The following is a 16002-nucleotide window of genomic DNA, read 5'->3' on the forward strand; positions in this document are numbered from 1 at the left end:
TATATATCGTCTTATTGTACTTTAAAATATATGGCTCACCAAAAAAGGATGAATTCAAATATTATGATGACGTTATCCTCACTGAACAATAACAGCGGCATCCTGTGGTAAAGAAGCTTGTGTCAAGTTAACATTCTAATTACAGCTCTAATTTCATTTTAATTACTGCTTTCCTCTTGGCCACCAAATCCATCGAATATTTTCAGCAGTACTGCTAACAGCATGGCTTTTGGCTAAATGTCATTGTGAGCTGAAAAGCTGACACTGAGTCACTGTACTGCCTCCCCTCCCCAACACAGAGTACTGGCAGCTGTTTCAACAACACTGTCAAGCTGAAACAGGGTTCACTGTACACCGTAACTCCTCATAACATCAAGATTTCATCACCTCTGTGTACAGTTACACTCTGATAACACTGGGTGAATTAGCGTAGAAATAAGTAATCCTGTTTGCCTACTTCAAAAACAAATTCCCTCAGCCTGGAGGAGCAGAATAGGGGAACCGTTTCCTGTGGAAACCCGTGAGGGGACATAGGATGCGCTGACAGAATGCTTGCTCTTGTCAAGCCATTTCCCCAAATAGCTGTCCTGTGAGGTTAAACAAACTTTAACATTTCCATGGTGCTCTCTGAGCATGACATTAATTGAAATTAACAGCCAAGAACATTTAGCATGTGCACACACTGAGGACAGTATTATTGAATTAAAAATCAGTGTGGGCTATTTTAGCCTTTATAGATTTTAAGTTTTCAAAATCATGTAAACCACTATTAGAGAAATTATCATTTAAAAAGTAGCTTGTGTACATGTGTGTTGTAATGGACCACAGCTCTTTGTTTAATCCTTAATAATGGATTAAAGATATGTTTACCTCTCAGATGTACCCAGAACAATTGTAAAATGGATTTGTTTGCACAACATTTATCTGAAGGTTCCAAGGTTAAAATTTGTAACAGATATATATTTTATCATATATTGTAATCATCCTGCAGTGGATTGAGATGGTTTTAATTTACCTAAATTCCAGGTGAAGACCAGTTTGTTTATTGATCTACACTTGATCCATCATTCACATGCAAGGGATCAGAAGCTAAATACTGCAGTGGGAACCGGACTCCTTAAATCCCTGCAAAGTTCAAACTTTTAAGCAGCCTTCTGAGGCTGCAATTTTGTGAAATCCTGATCACTGCATAAATTCCAAAAACCTCAAAATTGTTTATTATGATATTATTCCACATTCCCACATTCATAGCACTGTTAACAAGTCCCTGTTGGCATGAATGACAGTTAATGGTAAACACCTATGAATGTTTAAGAAATCCGGCTTTAGAAAGCCATATTTTATATATATATATATATATATATATATATATATATATATATATATATACACACACACACACACACACACACACACACACACATTTTTTTTTCCTCCAATATTTTACAATTTAGAAGTGTGACCAAAATTAACATTTGTCGAAATTGGGAATTTTGCCCAAGAGGCATTAAAATAAAAATAATTTTATTAAAACAAACAAAGTCAAGTAGATGCTATCAATTATTATTGATAGAGAGCGAGAGAAACTTTGGCTTCATGTGAGTCATTATAGATGTGTGTGTGTGTGTGTGTGTGAGAGAGAGAGAGAGAGAGAGAGAGAGAGAGAGAGAGAGAGAGAGAGAAAGACATTTTGATTTCATGTCATTTTAAATGTGATTAAAACATTCATTGTCAAAAGATAAACACTACACTACACAAAATTAAAAAGTAGGCTTTCTCCTTCATGTTTAACCTGCATATGGCACATTTTACAAATAAATACAAGTAACCTTTAAACAAATAATTACATTCCCACTTTTTGTATATATAAATATAATAAAAAATCTAATTAAGGGATCAAAGCAGTATTAATGTAATAAATATCTAAAGTCTCAAAATGCATTTGCTGAGTTTTTAAGAAAGTGTAACACTTAAGGATTATATAGACAAATTATATAGACAATAATAACCTTTCTAAATGTCTTTATAATCTGGATACATTTTTACACATCAAATCAAGCACGTTTTCCACATCCAGCAGTGTCCATCTATTCAGCTAAAAGTGCAAAACGCAACCTCCCAAGCCAGTGTTCCTGGCCATGACCCTCAACTTGTGTGGAAGTGCAACACTGCCTTTTCACTCAGACTCCGACTCCGTTCGGCAGATAAGGCAGGAGAGAGTTTGTTTACAGAGCGCAGAGAGTCAGCCTGGACAGCCACTCATTAATCAAAAAATCCACATTACAAAATGAAAGGACGGCGAAGATTCACAGAACGTCTGTTATCACAGCCTCATGTGGATACATGCACGCACGCATGCTGTGGCTTAAACACACTTCTGCCTTGACTTTATTCAAGACCAGTGCCTGCGTAAACACAGAGGAGGATTTACACTTACCTTAGCCGAACTGCCGACCAATTTTGCGAAAGGGAATAAGCATCCTTGCTTATCTTCAGTCTCTCCCAATTACACTTTTTAAACAACTGCTCTGTGGACCGCGAAGAAACTTGGAGCAGGGAAAGAGAGACACTCTAACCCCCCCCACCCCCCCACCCAAACCTCTGCTGCCTCTTTCCCCATCCATGAGGGGAATGGCATTAAGCGTTCGTCAGGCAGAACGCCGGCTTGGGCAGTGTGCAGTTGCAGCACTTCCCTGTCTTGCCCTCCAATGAGATTCTTTAAGCCTCTACCACATGATTCAGGGCAGGAAAAAAAAAAAAAAAAACCAGCAGCAAGCCAGTGAATAAAAAAAAAGAAAGATCCCTCTAGACTGAAGGCTGTAAAATCCTGGCTGAGGGGCTGTCCACCTGAGTTTCGGGACCAGGTTTTGAGTGCTCGTATGTGGCAGTTTACGGAGGTGGTGGAGCGGAGCGGGGGTGGGTGGGGCCGGGTTGAGTTGTGGGGTGGAGGGAGGGGGGTTGTAATCTCTACCCCGCCGAAACGGGCTTCCGCGTGAACATGAGCTGCTGCTCCATGTCCGCGCACTGGAATGCAAAGGCCAGGCCCAGTCGGACAAGCTCCGAAGCGCTTCGTTGCGAGCTCAGTGTGTGTGTGTGTGTGTGTGTGTGTGTGTGTGTGTGTGTGTGTGTGTGTGTGTGTGTGTGTGTGTGTGTGTGTGTGTGTGTGTGTGTGATTGTGTTGTACTGGTCTCTTTGAAACTAGCCTTAATACTACAGTGTTGACAGCAGCAACATACAACAATATCAACATCAGTGAAGTAACACCTTTTTTTCCTGAAGGAAAAACATAATTGAAGAATAACAAGTCTTATAATATCTTCTGAGTTTACCTATAAAGACATTCATGTTTCAAGAACTTATGACAGTGAGTGAGATGCGTTCAACAACATATGGCATCACATGTGGAGATGCTTTCAACAACATGTGGCATCATTCTACCTGATTTTTGCTGCCCTGTTCCCCTAACCAATTTCTCTCAGAATCACAGCAAAGAGCTCAGGAGAGAGAATTTTATACATCACAGAACTCCAGCATTGTCACCACCATTAGCTGTAGCCAATCCCCAGTGTGTTTGAGAATCATATGACTGCTGTCACGTTTCTCAGTGATGCAAAGCTCTGCTTTTTTTGGAGTTGGACTTACATCACACAGCTACATCCCAAATGTAAGAGACTGTTTTGGATGTCAGAAGAGATGAGGATCACTTTCTGTAGCCAAATGGAGCAGGAAATATAAGTCCCAGCTCCTCAGGGCAACTTTCAGACTTTTACTAGTTTCACACGTACCGCATGAACCATTTGTCCTCAAACCCACGTAATCTGGAAATCTTCAGGTTCATATGATTAAGGCACAATCCCACTGCATACAACCAGACTGTCTTAAGACAATCACAAGACAGGGACAACCAGCTGTTCACATCCCAAACATAAACAGAGGTTCTGCCATGCTAATTTCTTATTGGGTCCACTACAATCCATATATATATATATATATATATATAAATATATATAAATATATATATATATATATATATATATATATATATATATATATATATATATATATATGGAAAAGTAATCTCACCTCCTTTTCTCTAAGCCTTAAACTGAAAACAAAGTTCTGCATTTTTTGGTCATGCCAGAAGCCAGTAGGCATGCACGAAACTCTAGTGAACCTGAGCCGATGCACGTTTTCAGCCAGAGTGCTGTGTGCCCACCCCCCTCGTCCCCTCTTTTTCATGCAGCAGTTGGTTTAGTCTGAAATCTGAGCGCGGGACCACACACACCCCTTCGGTACCAGGCCCCAGTGCCAGGCGCTTGTGGCCACACCGAGCTCGTCTTGGCTATGCCCGTTTCCTGAAATTATTCAGGAGACTAATCAGACCCCAGGGAAGGGGCCACAGAGCTTGGGGCCCAGAGCAGTCTCCATTAGATGTCCATTTGGATCAGAGCCAGCAATGAGCAGACGATTCGTGCCTGTAGAACAAGTCTGTGCATCACCCACTGAGGCTCTCTGCACTTTTTGCAGCCTAGAGGCCAGTGACATGTTCAGCTTACTACCCTTCTACTGCAGCTCTATAAGTGGGTGGAGCTATTATTCTCTTTTACAGCAGCTGTTGCCAAAGTGTGATTACTGACTGACGTTCATCACAGATGCGTCTGTTTTGGCTGCAGCGTTTCAATGCTACTGTCCCTGCCACAAACACCTGTCCTGCTGCACGGACATGTGGACCAAGCCAAAGGTCATTGCAGAGCAAGTTCAAACCTTTGTGCACAAAGCTTTCTTTGGGTCGCAGACTGAAAGAGTGGTCTCTGCAAGCGCAGAAGGTGGCGCACTTGCAACAACCACACTGAGTGACTAAAATGCAATTTGTTTTCCATCACCTTGTACAATTACAATAAAAAATACAAAAGCACTAGATTATTGTGTGTGTGTGTTTCATATATATATATATATATATATATATATATATATATATATATATATATATGAGAGAGAGAGAGAGAGAGAGAGAGAGAGAGACAGGGTTCGGCTGTCAAATCTTCACTATGATATGACTGACTTTAAAAAAGACACTGCTGTATGAAGGATCCAAAATCACAATTTGTAAAGTTCATGTTAATTGCATTTTACCTAAGTTACCTAATTGCAATGGGAGGGCATGTCTCCAGTAACCAACCATATCTAGTCCTGAGGAACTTTTGGTCCATGTGCCTTTATCACCTCCTGAGTCAATTCACCTGCAATGTTGCAGTGAGGACATATTACGTAAGGTGCTATTCAAGTGGCAGTCAGTGTCTGCTGCCTGTGAGCCCAGTGCCAAATCAACACATCAGCAGCAGAAACACAGACACCTACGACAGGGTGTCACCTCCACTTCCACATCCAGCCCTCAGCCTGTCTGAGGGTCATGAAAACACTGCTGCTCCCACATGCCACACTGTAAAATGTAAACTATATATACTTCTGTCTTCCAAGACATTTCCATGTTCATGTACAGGCCAAGGTTGACATTAAATTGTGATGTCATTAACGGAGACAGTCCTTGGTTTGTAGTTATTTAATTTAGGGAAAGAAACAGGTAAACCCAGACAAGAGAGCTGCTCTTGCAACATTACAGGTCATGTACATTTCTTTAATCAGTTTTGGTTGAACTGCTGATTAAACTGCCAGTTTAGGAAAATGAATAAAATGAACTAAATGGAAATAAGTCTACATGTATAAGACATGTACCAATAGTACCAAGACAGTTAAGAAAATGGAAGCAACCATCTATGTGGCTATGAAAGGTGTTCAATTATTCATTTCAAACTGTCCTATCCTAGTGATATATTATACACATTATCTTGACAGTTATTCACATTTAACCAGAAAAGATTTGTCGGTCAGCATGAGAAAATTCTATGTATGAGCCCTATGTGATCATGTCAGCATATTACTATGGGCTATTATATCACAGGCCCTCGAGATAGTTAAACAATAAAATAAATTGGAATGAGAACAATCAGAACTGACAGAACATTCTTTGTCCACTCGGTTTGTTTTAACATACAAGGACACACTTGACATTGCATCCAAATCCTGCATATCGTCTCACTTGAAAGTCATACATGGCTTTTTTTTTTTTTTTTTTAGTTTGTTGCAATTCAACACTAAGCAATAAAACTTGTTTTAAAAAGGTGCTCTACAATACAACCTGATCAGTTGTCCTCTAAATCCAAATCCCACTGTGTTTTTTTTCATCTTTTTCGGTTGAGTGATCAAAGGGCAGCAGGCTTTTAGCAGTGTGCCAAATAAGCCTTTAGGTTAACAACACAAGGTAGTTTAGATCTTTTTGTCTATGGATCGGTTAGCTGATAATTCCGGACTCTATTGTTGCCCGCGAACCTCACAAATACGATGGCAGGACATAAGAGAAAGCACACCGACATTCTGCAAAGCTCTCCTTCAATAACCGCAGGCCTAATCCCCTCGCCCGATACGCTATTATTAATAACCTTTTAATTAAAGCGGAGAGCGACATTGAACAAGGACTAAGCTGCTCCACGCTGGGAAGTATAGGAAGGATCAATACTGCCCATCAGAACGCCCCTGCTACAGCAAAGGACACTGGAGGAGAAGAGCTTTCTGTGAAGTGAACAATGTCACACAGGCAAAGCAGCCAAAGGGGGGGGGAGGGATCAATTCAGCTCTGATTAATGCACAGAGGTTGGGAGAAATCATGATTAAGACTTCGCCAAAGCCCTATTTCTGCAGTCTTGTTGTCGTAGTCACGTATTTTGTGTATTGCGTTTGTAAATATGCTTTGGTTCATGGATTTGTCCCTGCTAAATTTCTGACCATACACGAATAAGTAAGCCTTCTTTAAGGTTTAAGTTATCTTGCAAGCTTGAAATAAAGCACACAAGTAAATAACAGCCTTGCACTTGTGCAAAAGCCCACCAGAAATGAAAGATAAGGAGATGACAGGAGGAGAGGATATCCGATGAAGCAGAAGCAGGGGTTGAAAGAATCGAGTAAGGCAAGCTGCTTGTCTCTCTTCAGCCTGTGTTTGGCATGCAGGGGTCATGAGCTGGTCATGAATCGCTTCAGTCAGCTCCCGGCTGGGACGAGAGGGGAGGGGAGGTTTGAGTAACTACGAGGGCTTTTGATCTTGCTTGGTCAGCCAAGCAGCATGTAGAAGAGATTCCTTGGGCTTCTAGAACAGGTTAGCCCCAGTGGGGGAGGGGCACAGGGCAGGTCAAGAGCACCATTTCAGTTTTCCTCTTCACTGAATCCACACTCCCTTTTTGACCCCTCCGAGCTCCCATAGCTCCAGAGCAGCTTTGGTTAAGTGAAATCTGTTGTGTTGAGTGAAAACTGCCCTCTGCCATGAACAAATTTGCCTTCCTTGAGAACATGTTGCATACAAGTCGAAAGCCTTCTTAGACCTTTTGTTCAAGGAAAACAGTTTGCTTGCTCATTAAAACTTGCTCATTACTTAACACAACAAAGAATGCCAGAGGAAGCCCCATTTGAATAGCTGCCAAGATCTGATGCTCAGTTAGGTAATCAGATGAGATTTAAACAAAAGATTCCAGTCAAACCAGATTGCTAGGCATTTAATGGACCTAAGAAACCCTTATAAGGGATAAGGGATCTTACTGCCTTGAGTCTGCTGTAAATAGAACAATTAAGACAGATTTAAAAAACAGCTTTTATTACATGTACATAAAAAAATTACTTAGGGCAAGGTGTCCTGGCAAACTACTCAAGTGTTCTCATACTGTCTCAGTACAGCAACTCCTTCACAAATTGTTCCGGCATTTTTATTATATGCGTCTTTGTGCTACCATGGGAGAGTCCCTGGACAAAGGAAGTTTTACTATCATAGGACTCAACTCAGCTTCTCTGCGCGACTCTGTGAACAAATCTTTCTAGCAAGATGGTGTTCATAACACATTAAGCATTACTCTGGGTCACAATTTTATGATAATCAAATAATTTAGTATGACTTCTAATTATTCAACCCTTTAATGCTGCATACTGAAGACAAGTAATAGCATCAACATGTTCCTACTTTTAAATACTTTGAATTTTAAGTAGCATATCACATCCTCAACAGGACCTCCTAATAATATAAAGGGAAAAATTTATATTTGTTATATTTTTCTTTGTTATATTCACAACAAAGACAAATAATTTGTATGCTAAAATGTAAAGGAGAAAAGGCTTGCATTTTTAAAATTCCAAGTAGCAGAATTTACAGAACCTTGCTGGATAAGCCCAACTGGGCAATCACAAGGTGCATGTGGACACAGTAGTCACCATTCTGTTGCAAAGGTGAGTCTTCTTTACCCATCACTAAGCTCTGTGAATTCCTGAAATCTTCCTGAAACAGACTGGTCCACTTTACCGTAACCCAATGCACAAACCAGGCCAGCAGACTCTCGTACTGTTCATATCCATGCACAGGCTTTCCTACTGCATGTTACGGTTCTATTCGCAGAGGCTCTTGATGCTACATGCTTTTTAGCCCTGGATATTGACAGTGCATTAAGTGGCCGAGAGTAATGGGATATGGTTTGGGTGCGCTCCAGGATGGAGCACTTTGGGAGAGGTGAAGTGAGGACAATGTGAGCTATTCTTCAGAGCTCTGTTTACACTTACCTACAGAGCTGCCTCCTCTGCAGGACTGTGGAGGGCTCCCTGCCCGGGCCTTTACGGCATGAAAGTCCACCGTGGAGGGCTTAGCGCTCCCTGCCTAGGCCATTACAGCGTGCAGTTCTACTGCTGCTGTTCTACTGTTGAACACAAGGCGATCTTCTGTAGGCTCACATTAGGCCATATTTAAAGCTAAACCTAAAGCTCTGTGAGGAAAAAGCAGCCAGGCTTAAATGAATCACAGCATACACACTGCCAATTTGGCAAATGTGCAAAAACAAGAGTTCAATTTCCCTGTTAAAATTTTGCAATATGGAAAAACAGTCAAGTTCTTATGGCTACTCGACGTGGGATATTACTTAGTGACAAAGCTTACATTGTCTCTGTGCTGTAAAATGCCTTGTACACTAAGTGTCACTGTCGATCAAGATTTAATCAGCATCTAAAGCAAGGGCCAAACTTGATGACATTCAATATATGAAATACCACATCTTCAACAACAACAGTTAGTTTTATCAGGTTAATTGTTAACTCTGAATATTGGCACGGAGGAAATCTAGGACTACAGCAAATTGCCTTATATAGCCTAATGTATAACATCCTCAAATGCATGCCATTAATAATAATACATTTAGTAATCAGTAGAAAGCATTCATTTTGTTTATGCCCAGTGAGGAAGCACTTATTGTATTCCAGATAACCTACTTAGCGCTTGAGTTTTACATTCGCATTTTAAATGTGAAAACAATGAGCAGTTTCTTATTTGTATCAGTGTCATTGACCCAAATGCATCTGTTCATAACAGTGGTGTACAATATGCAGCTACAATGCCTACATCCAGAATATATCATAACATACCAAGCACAATTTATACACAAAGCAGATTTTTTTATTCATGTATTCTAATCAATCTCACACCCTTCTGTCTGAGTCTTGACTGACATTATACACTTGATTGGTTTTTGTAGCTGTATGATTATTCATAAAGTTTTATAAAAATGCCCATTGGTTCCAGTGTTAATGCCCATGCCTATAAAGCAAATTAGTTTGTTTTCATTGCTACATATGATTGGTCTTACAAACCATCAAATTTAAATCTTATTGATTGCATGATTCATGCCATAAGTATTCAATGTACAATCATTGCATCAGCTGATAATACACCAACAAGAAACTGAATTGTGAGAAAATGAAAAAAGGTAAAAATGAACTAGTTCTATCTTAGACCTTTACTGCCATCTAGGGACAACAATATTTACTGTCAATCAAGGGGTCACTAAGTGTTTTGCTAAAGATTTGAACAGTTTCTATTGTTAAAAAAAATTTGAATCAAATAATAGTGCACAGTCATACTGCACCCAGTCCTGTGCTGGGTAGGACACATTTCACACATTTGTAAATTGGTAATAATTTATTTACTTAATTATTTTTGGTGTTTGCCAATATATATATAATAATTATATATATATATATATATATATATATATATATATATATATATATATATATATATATATATATATATATATATATATATATAATAACACCTTTCCCAGCACACTTGTGGCATTTGTCAAACAAAATAAAAACACAAACATTTGGCATATTTGATGAATTTGAAGAAAGCCCACCTCTGGAACCCTATCAGGCCCAAAGTGGGAGGGTTTGCTGGTCTAACACAGGAAAAGGACATCTTTAACGGTGTACATTTGAGAAATGTTGAGCTGCTAAACTACAAAGAAACCTTACTAATGACCTTGCTAATGGTCATCCAGTGAGCTATTGCACAACATCCATTTTCACAGTGTCAAATACCAACCATGTGCTTGATGCTGATGGGGTACCCTGAGTTTAAATTCAATTCCACTCCATACTCTCTACTAAGCTGTTGTAATTTCATCATGATAAGCATGATAAGAGCTGACCAAAAAGTTCATTTTCTTTTCTAATAAGACGCCTAAAAAGAGATTTAAAAGTCAGCTAGAGTCTGTGAATAAAGGCCAGGGAGAATGCATGTGATACAAGCTGAGGAACTTTACGACTGCACTGGCTGTCTCATTGGCGCGGGAATCCACCGAGCCCAGCTTGGTGCGCTGCTTCACAGAGGAGCCCAGTCTGTCGGCCACCGTAAATGGGTTCAGGTGCCGGTACTGAGCAAAACACAAAGAAAGGTATGTAGACCTTCTTCCATAATTGTGTATTTATTGGACTTTTTGTGTGTCTGTGTGTCTTTCGTTCTCTCTAACACAGTCTCAGTATTTCAAGTTTATATAACTTTCCAGCTATTGTTAAGGGCTTGAGATGGGGCTGGCAAAGTTATCGCCAACAAAACTGCTCTCAGTCATTATTATTCTCACAGATTTTTCACAAGATTGGGGTTGGTCTATGTTTGTATATTTCTTATTCTCTCAAGTGCATGCACACTAACTGAATCACATTTAAAGTGTGCATCTTCGTTGAAACATTGACCTCTACCACAGTAGCCTTTTCTCTGTCCAGCACCTTGCAGCAACCTACAACAATCTCTGCTACGTCACCAAGACATGAGCGGATTTACAAAAATGCGCATTCGGGTGCACACCCCCATGCTATTTGAAAGAGGAGTGGCTGTCTGGTTACGCTCCCAGAAATGATGAAGGAGAACATAAAAAGGAGGTGTGGTGATAAGTTGTCTTCACAGCCAATCATATTACTTGTCTGATACATTTAAAACAGCTGCACCAAGCCCTCCGGATGAACATGAAAATGGATCACTTTAGGCAACATGATGGACATTCTCCAGCAAAGGAGCATGATATGCTTGTTTGTGAGATGCAAACACAACATGCACAAATATATGCAAGTGCCTGCAGGTTGATGAGCTGTATCATAAAGTATTCTGGTTAGTGATTATATCAATCTATTGCCATACAATAGATTTTAGAATATTGACATTGCATTCAAATTTGACTTGGTTTTTTGGTGTGCTTATTGCAATATTTTCTTATTTCAATGACATTTAGTTAAGTGTACCTACCTGGCTTGAGCAAGGCAAGATGTGTCGGGAAAATACACTCTGTGAGCATCCAAAAACACCACTATGTTATAGAGAAGGTCTTTGTGCACCCATGAAATCAGAGCCCAAAATCATAAACGCTACAAATGGCACAGTTGTCCAGTGCCAACATCAGTCCTGTGTGTTACCTGCAGGGGGTGGCTGAGGTCAGGATCGGGCATGTCCGTCATCTGTATGATGAATCTGGAGAGAAGCACGTGTGCTGAAGGATGGCAGCCATTTTTGCATCCACCTCCACTGGCACGTTTCTCTGCGTGACACAAAACATCAGCAGAACGCTCGAAAGTGGTGGCTAGCTAATGGGCACTAGGAGCAGCCCGCAGTGAAGTCAGTGGTTCAGAAACAACACCACCCTCTATCCTAAGTACCATATTCTAAGAGCCCTAAATGTATTTACAGATCACCATGCTTATGAATTGCAAGGTAGTAACAGCATGCACAAATACTGCACAAATACTGCACAAATTCTGCACCCCCACCACTTATTTTCCTAAGATGTACTAAGCTGCGCTACCATGTATCTGCTGGTGCCTGTAATAAAAGGGTGTTTAAGTGAAGTGTAAAATACCTTAAAGGTATAAGAGGCATCGAACTCAAAACATTCTGGGCAGTCTGGCACAGTTCCCTTGTATGTAACCAGTGCTTTGGTCTGAATGAAGTGTTGGGGAAATTTAAAAACACGGTAGGTTCCAGATGCAAATTTAATATCACCTAAGAAAGATGGAAACAAGCTAAAATGAAGTATTGATAAGCAAACTATTTAAAATCTGCATTTATATAGAACTCCATAAAATGTAGAAGGTGGTTTCAACACAAAAAAGAGTGTTTTTCACATGTAAAATCTGTTTGGTCGGGTTCGCTAGGCTGCCTATAAATACATTTGATTTTCAAAGTGTATATACTAAAAGGATTAATTTTGTGTGATGTTGGTAAAACATATTTCAAGTGATGTATAGGTTCACAGTTGATTTTCAAACCTTCCATACACCTCAAGGTACTGATTTAGTGTGGGGCCCCAACTTCACCAAATACCAGGAATTGTTTTGGGTTTGGTTTTCCTTCCTCATAAAGCTTTTTAGAGCAGTTCAGGGTTCAAAACGCCCCAGGACATGTTTCACACAGGTATACTTGAAGGCAGCTTAAGACTTCTTGTATAATCAGTAAGCAATTAAATGTGAATAATTTGTTTTTGAGGAAACTTCTCAAAGGGTGAGTGAACAGACAATACTACCTGCTTTCACCTGAAGCTCTGGATTGTGGATATGAATATGACTTGCATCAACCAGGTGTGGGGTGCTGAAACCCAGCTCCTTCATGATTGAGATGAGATATCGCCAGTAGAGGATGCCGCCCATTCCCTCAACTGACACAGAAAGAATAACATTCCAAAAAGATCACTGAAACATCTCCTGCTGGGTATTTCAGAAACTCTTCCAAGGACAGAAGAATGCAGAGGAGTGTGAAGGTTATAACAATAGCTGCAATATACAAATGAAAGCAAAGCTGCATTAGGATTAGGAAAAGTTAAACTGGTGTTTCTCAACCTAGTCCTTGAGACTCAGCAAATGGTCTGCATTTTATTTCCTGCCTGACTCCCAGTATGCCTCTATATATTCCATCTTTATAATGTCTTGGTTCATGTGTAACGGGAAGTGTGAGAGCAAGTATGTGAACCATATCATGAGTCCCAAAGACTGCATGGGAAAACACTGGGTTAAAGCATACCCTACAGCACTGGATCCTCTTTCAAAGAGTTTGAAACTACCTTGTGTGCATACATATCACTGAAGTAAAGTTCCCCACCTACCTCTGGAGAAAGAAAAACACAAAGACCGAATACACTGTGGAGACTTCTGAGTAGACACCAAGTAGACTATAGCATGAGAGGAAAAAGAACCATGGCTTGAGGAAACATCCCACTTTGAGTACCTTAAATACTTCACTTAAAACAGCTTTCTTGTCTGGACACAGACAAATCACACAGTTTGATCGGCACACAGGAGATTAGGTTTTTCTTAGTTTTAGGCACAAAGCATATTTGATGAATTCTGTTAAAACTATAGATCATGTGGCAATAAACAAATATGCCTGTGTTAGTACAAAATATGCATTAAAAGAATGGAAACTGAATACAGTTGTGCTTAGTGTAGTATACAACCTGTTTTTGTTTTTTGTTTTTTTAATCATAGTTACGCTGGTAATCATAACAATTGGATTCTGCTGAACAGGGCCAAAAGAACTGTAACACAAGGATGACCTTTAAATTATGTGTGCATATTACATTGAACACACTCATTTATCTCATATAAGATGATCTTACATTATTTGGCTTTTGGGAAATGGGGCCCTGCTCAAGATAAGGTCTTGAGGAAGGACACATACAAAACCACATCCATGAAGTCGTTGGATATGCCTGCATCACCGAGCTTCTCTACGTATCCCTGGATGAACTCAGTATTTGGCTTAGCATAGCCAAAGCGCTTCTGGTGGTAATGTGATATATTTCCTTGATGTTTTGATTTGGCATAGAATCAAATGTGGAGGTTCTTGATAAAACAATGACTACCAGGTTGGCAACAGATCTGAACAAAAACCAAATCTGAAAAGGATCTTTGAATTAGGCATTTTGTTTTCTTTTTGCTATTATCTTACATTATATCCGCACCCTCTATACAACACAGCTGCTTAATATATTGCTATATTTTAAGCATAGAGATTTATGGGATTTATGAACTATAAACTGTTATACAATTCAGACACCTAATGCTAAGTATTTCTATGAGCCTAAAATGTTTCATTTACTACAAAAGAGGTTTCAAGTAGGGACAATGTGTGATATATGCCCACTCCTCTGCCATGTCAATACCAGTGACATGCCTATTCTCCCCCACCAGTTTACCGAGGACATAGCAACCTCTGCCAGAACCACTGCCCAAATCCAGCACCCTAGATCCTTTTAAGTTTTGTGGTTCACTAAGGAACCTGCAACAGAGGCATCGAGAGTCTTGGACACCTAGCACAGATTCAGAGTTCATTTCCTAAACTATCCATAGAAACAGACAAGTAATAAATGTCTATACATTTCCTAATGTAAATGCATAGATAATTGCGGTCACCTTTTGCAAACCTCGGGGTGGACTTGACTAAAGGCCTCTCGGGCACTCTGGGAGAGCAGGCGAGAGGAGGCAGAGCAAGCCGCACTGGTCTGCAAATCATCTGATGTCTCCAGAGAATCATAATAATTCTGCAGGAACACAAATTAGCTGTGACCCAGCTCCATCATAAAACCTCTGTGGTCTGTCAAACACATAAGCTATACACTCACCAACCACTTTGGGAGAAACACCTGCACGCACTAGTCTGTTATTAGGTACACCTACCATATAAGCACACTTTACTGATGGAGCTACAATTACTGATCACTAGATGCCATTACAATCTCTCAGCCACCAGCAACTTATCGGTGGTCACTTTCTGATTGCAGGACCAATGCTCGCCGTCTTATATTTGCATGGCAGAGCATTTTAAACTCTGCAGTGACACGGCTATTGTTGTCGAGGTTACACAATACCTCAGGCAAAGCAACATAGCTGGAGTTTCCACAATTAGTGTCATTTTTAGGTTGGGATTGGCCCTCCACCAAAAATTATATCCATATTCAAGCTTTTCACGCTTTGGTGGATTACTGTCAAAACGTCAAATCTCAATGTGCATATATACTTTCTTATATATATAGGTTTATGTAGTCAAGTGCTTTTTCTAAATACTAGTTTATTAATAAAGGATCAAAATATCAATTATCAAAATGACAAAGCGTGTATTTTAATTACAAACTCATAACACTAAAACAAAGTAAATACTTTGTTAGCTGTGTATATATAATATATGACACACAAGAACACGTGGCAGGCTCTCAGCCTTTGGACTCTGAAAGGGTCTTTTAATGTATCATGGGGTGCAGGACTACAGATCTTGTCGACATACGTCCCCTTTTCTTTGCTTGACAGCGCGATAAATACCGTAATATCGCGCGTGTACGCGCATTTAGATTTTAAATGCCGACAACTGGACCGTGAAACGTATATGCGCGGATAGCTTGACACAGTCCAATAAAGAATTGTCAGCGATTTTCGGTCCTGTGGTCAGAAAAATGCTATTAACAAAGGGCTGGAAGGTTGAGTTCATTTGTTCGTAGCTACAAATGGGTTATACTTCTGTCTACCTACAAAGTCGACGTTTCTATTAAAAAAGGGACTTGAGCGAGTTCAACTCACCTTCACATTCTCGTGAACAAAAAGGGCCAT

General features: G+C 39.9%; 1 protein-coding gene across 1 annotated transcript; it reads right to left on the reverse strand.

Moving 5' to 3' along the window:
- Positions 1 to 10619: 10619 nt before the first annotated feature.
- Positions 10620 to 16002, reverse strand: LOC113586313 (arsenite methyltransferase). The gene is given in 12 exon segments (XM_035534357.2): positions 10620 to 10793; positions 11827 to 11882; positions 11885 to 11948; positions 12267 to 12409; positions 12930 to 13061; positions 13424 to 13505; positions 13619 to 13712; positions 14081 to 14204; positions 14466 to 14482; positions 14546 to 14680; positions 14815 to 14942; positions 15973 to 16002. Coding segments are annotated over 12 exon segments (1179 nt in total).

This window comes from Electrophorus electricus, chromosome 17 (genome assembly GCF_041902795.1).
Source record: "Electrophorus electricus isolate QZ-2024a chromosome 17, ASM4190279v1, whole genome shotgun sequence".
NCBI lineage: Eukaryota > Metazoa > Chordata > Actinopteri > Gymnotiformes > Gymnotidae > Electrophorus > Electrophorus electricus.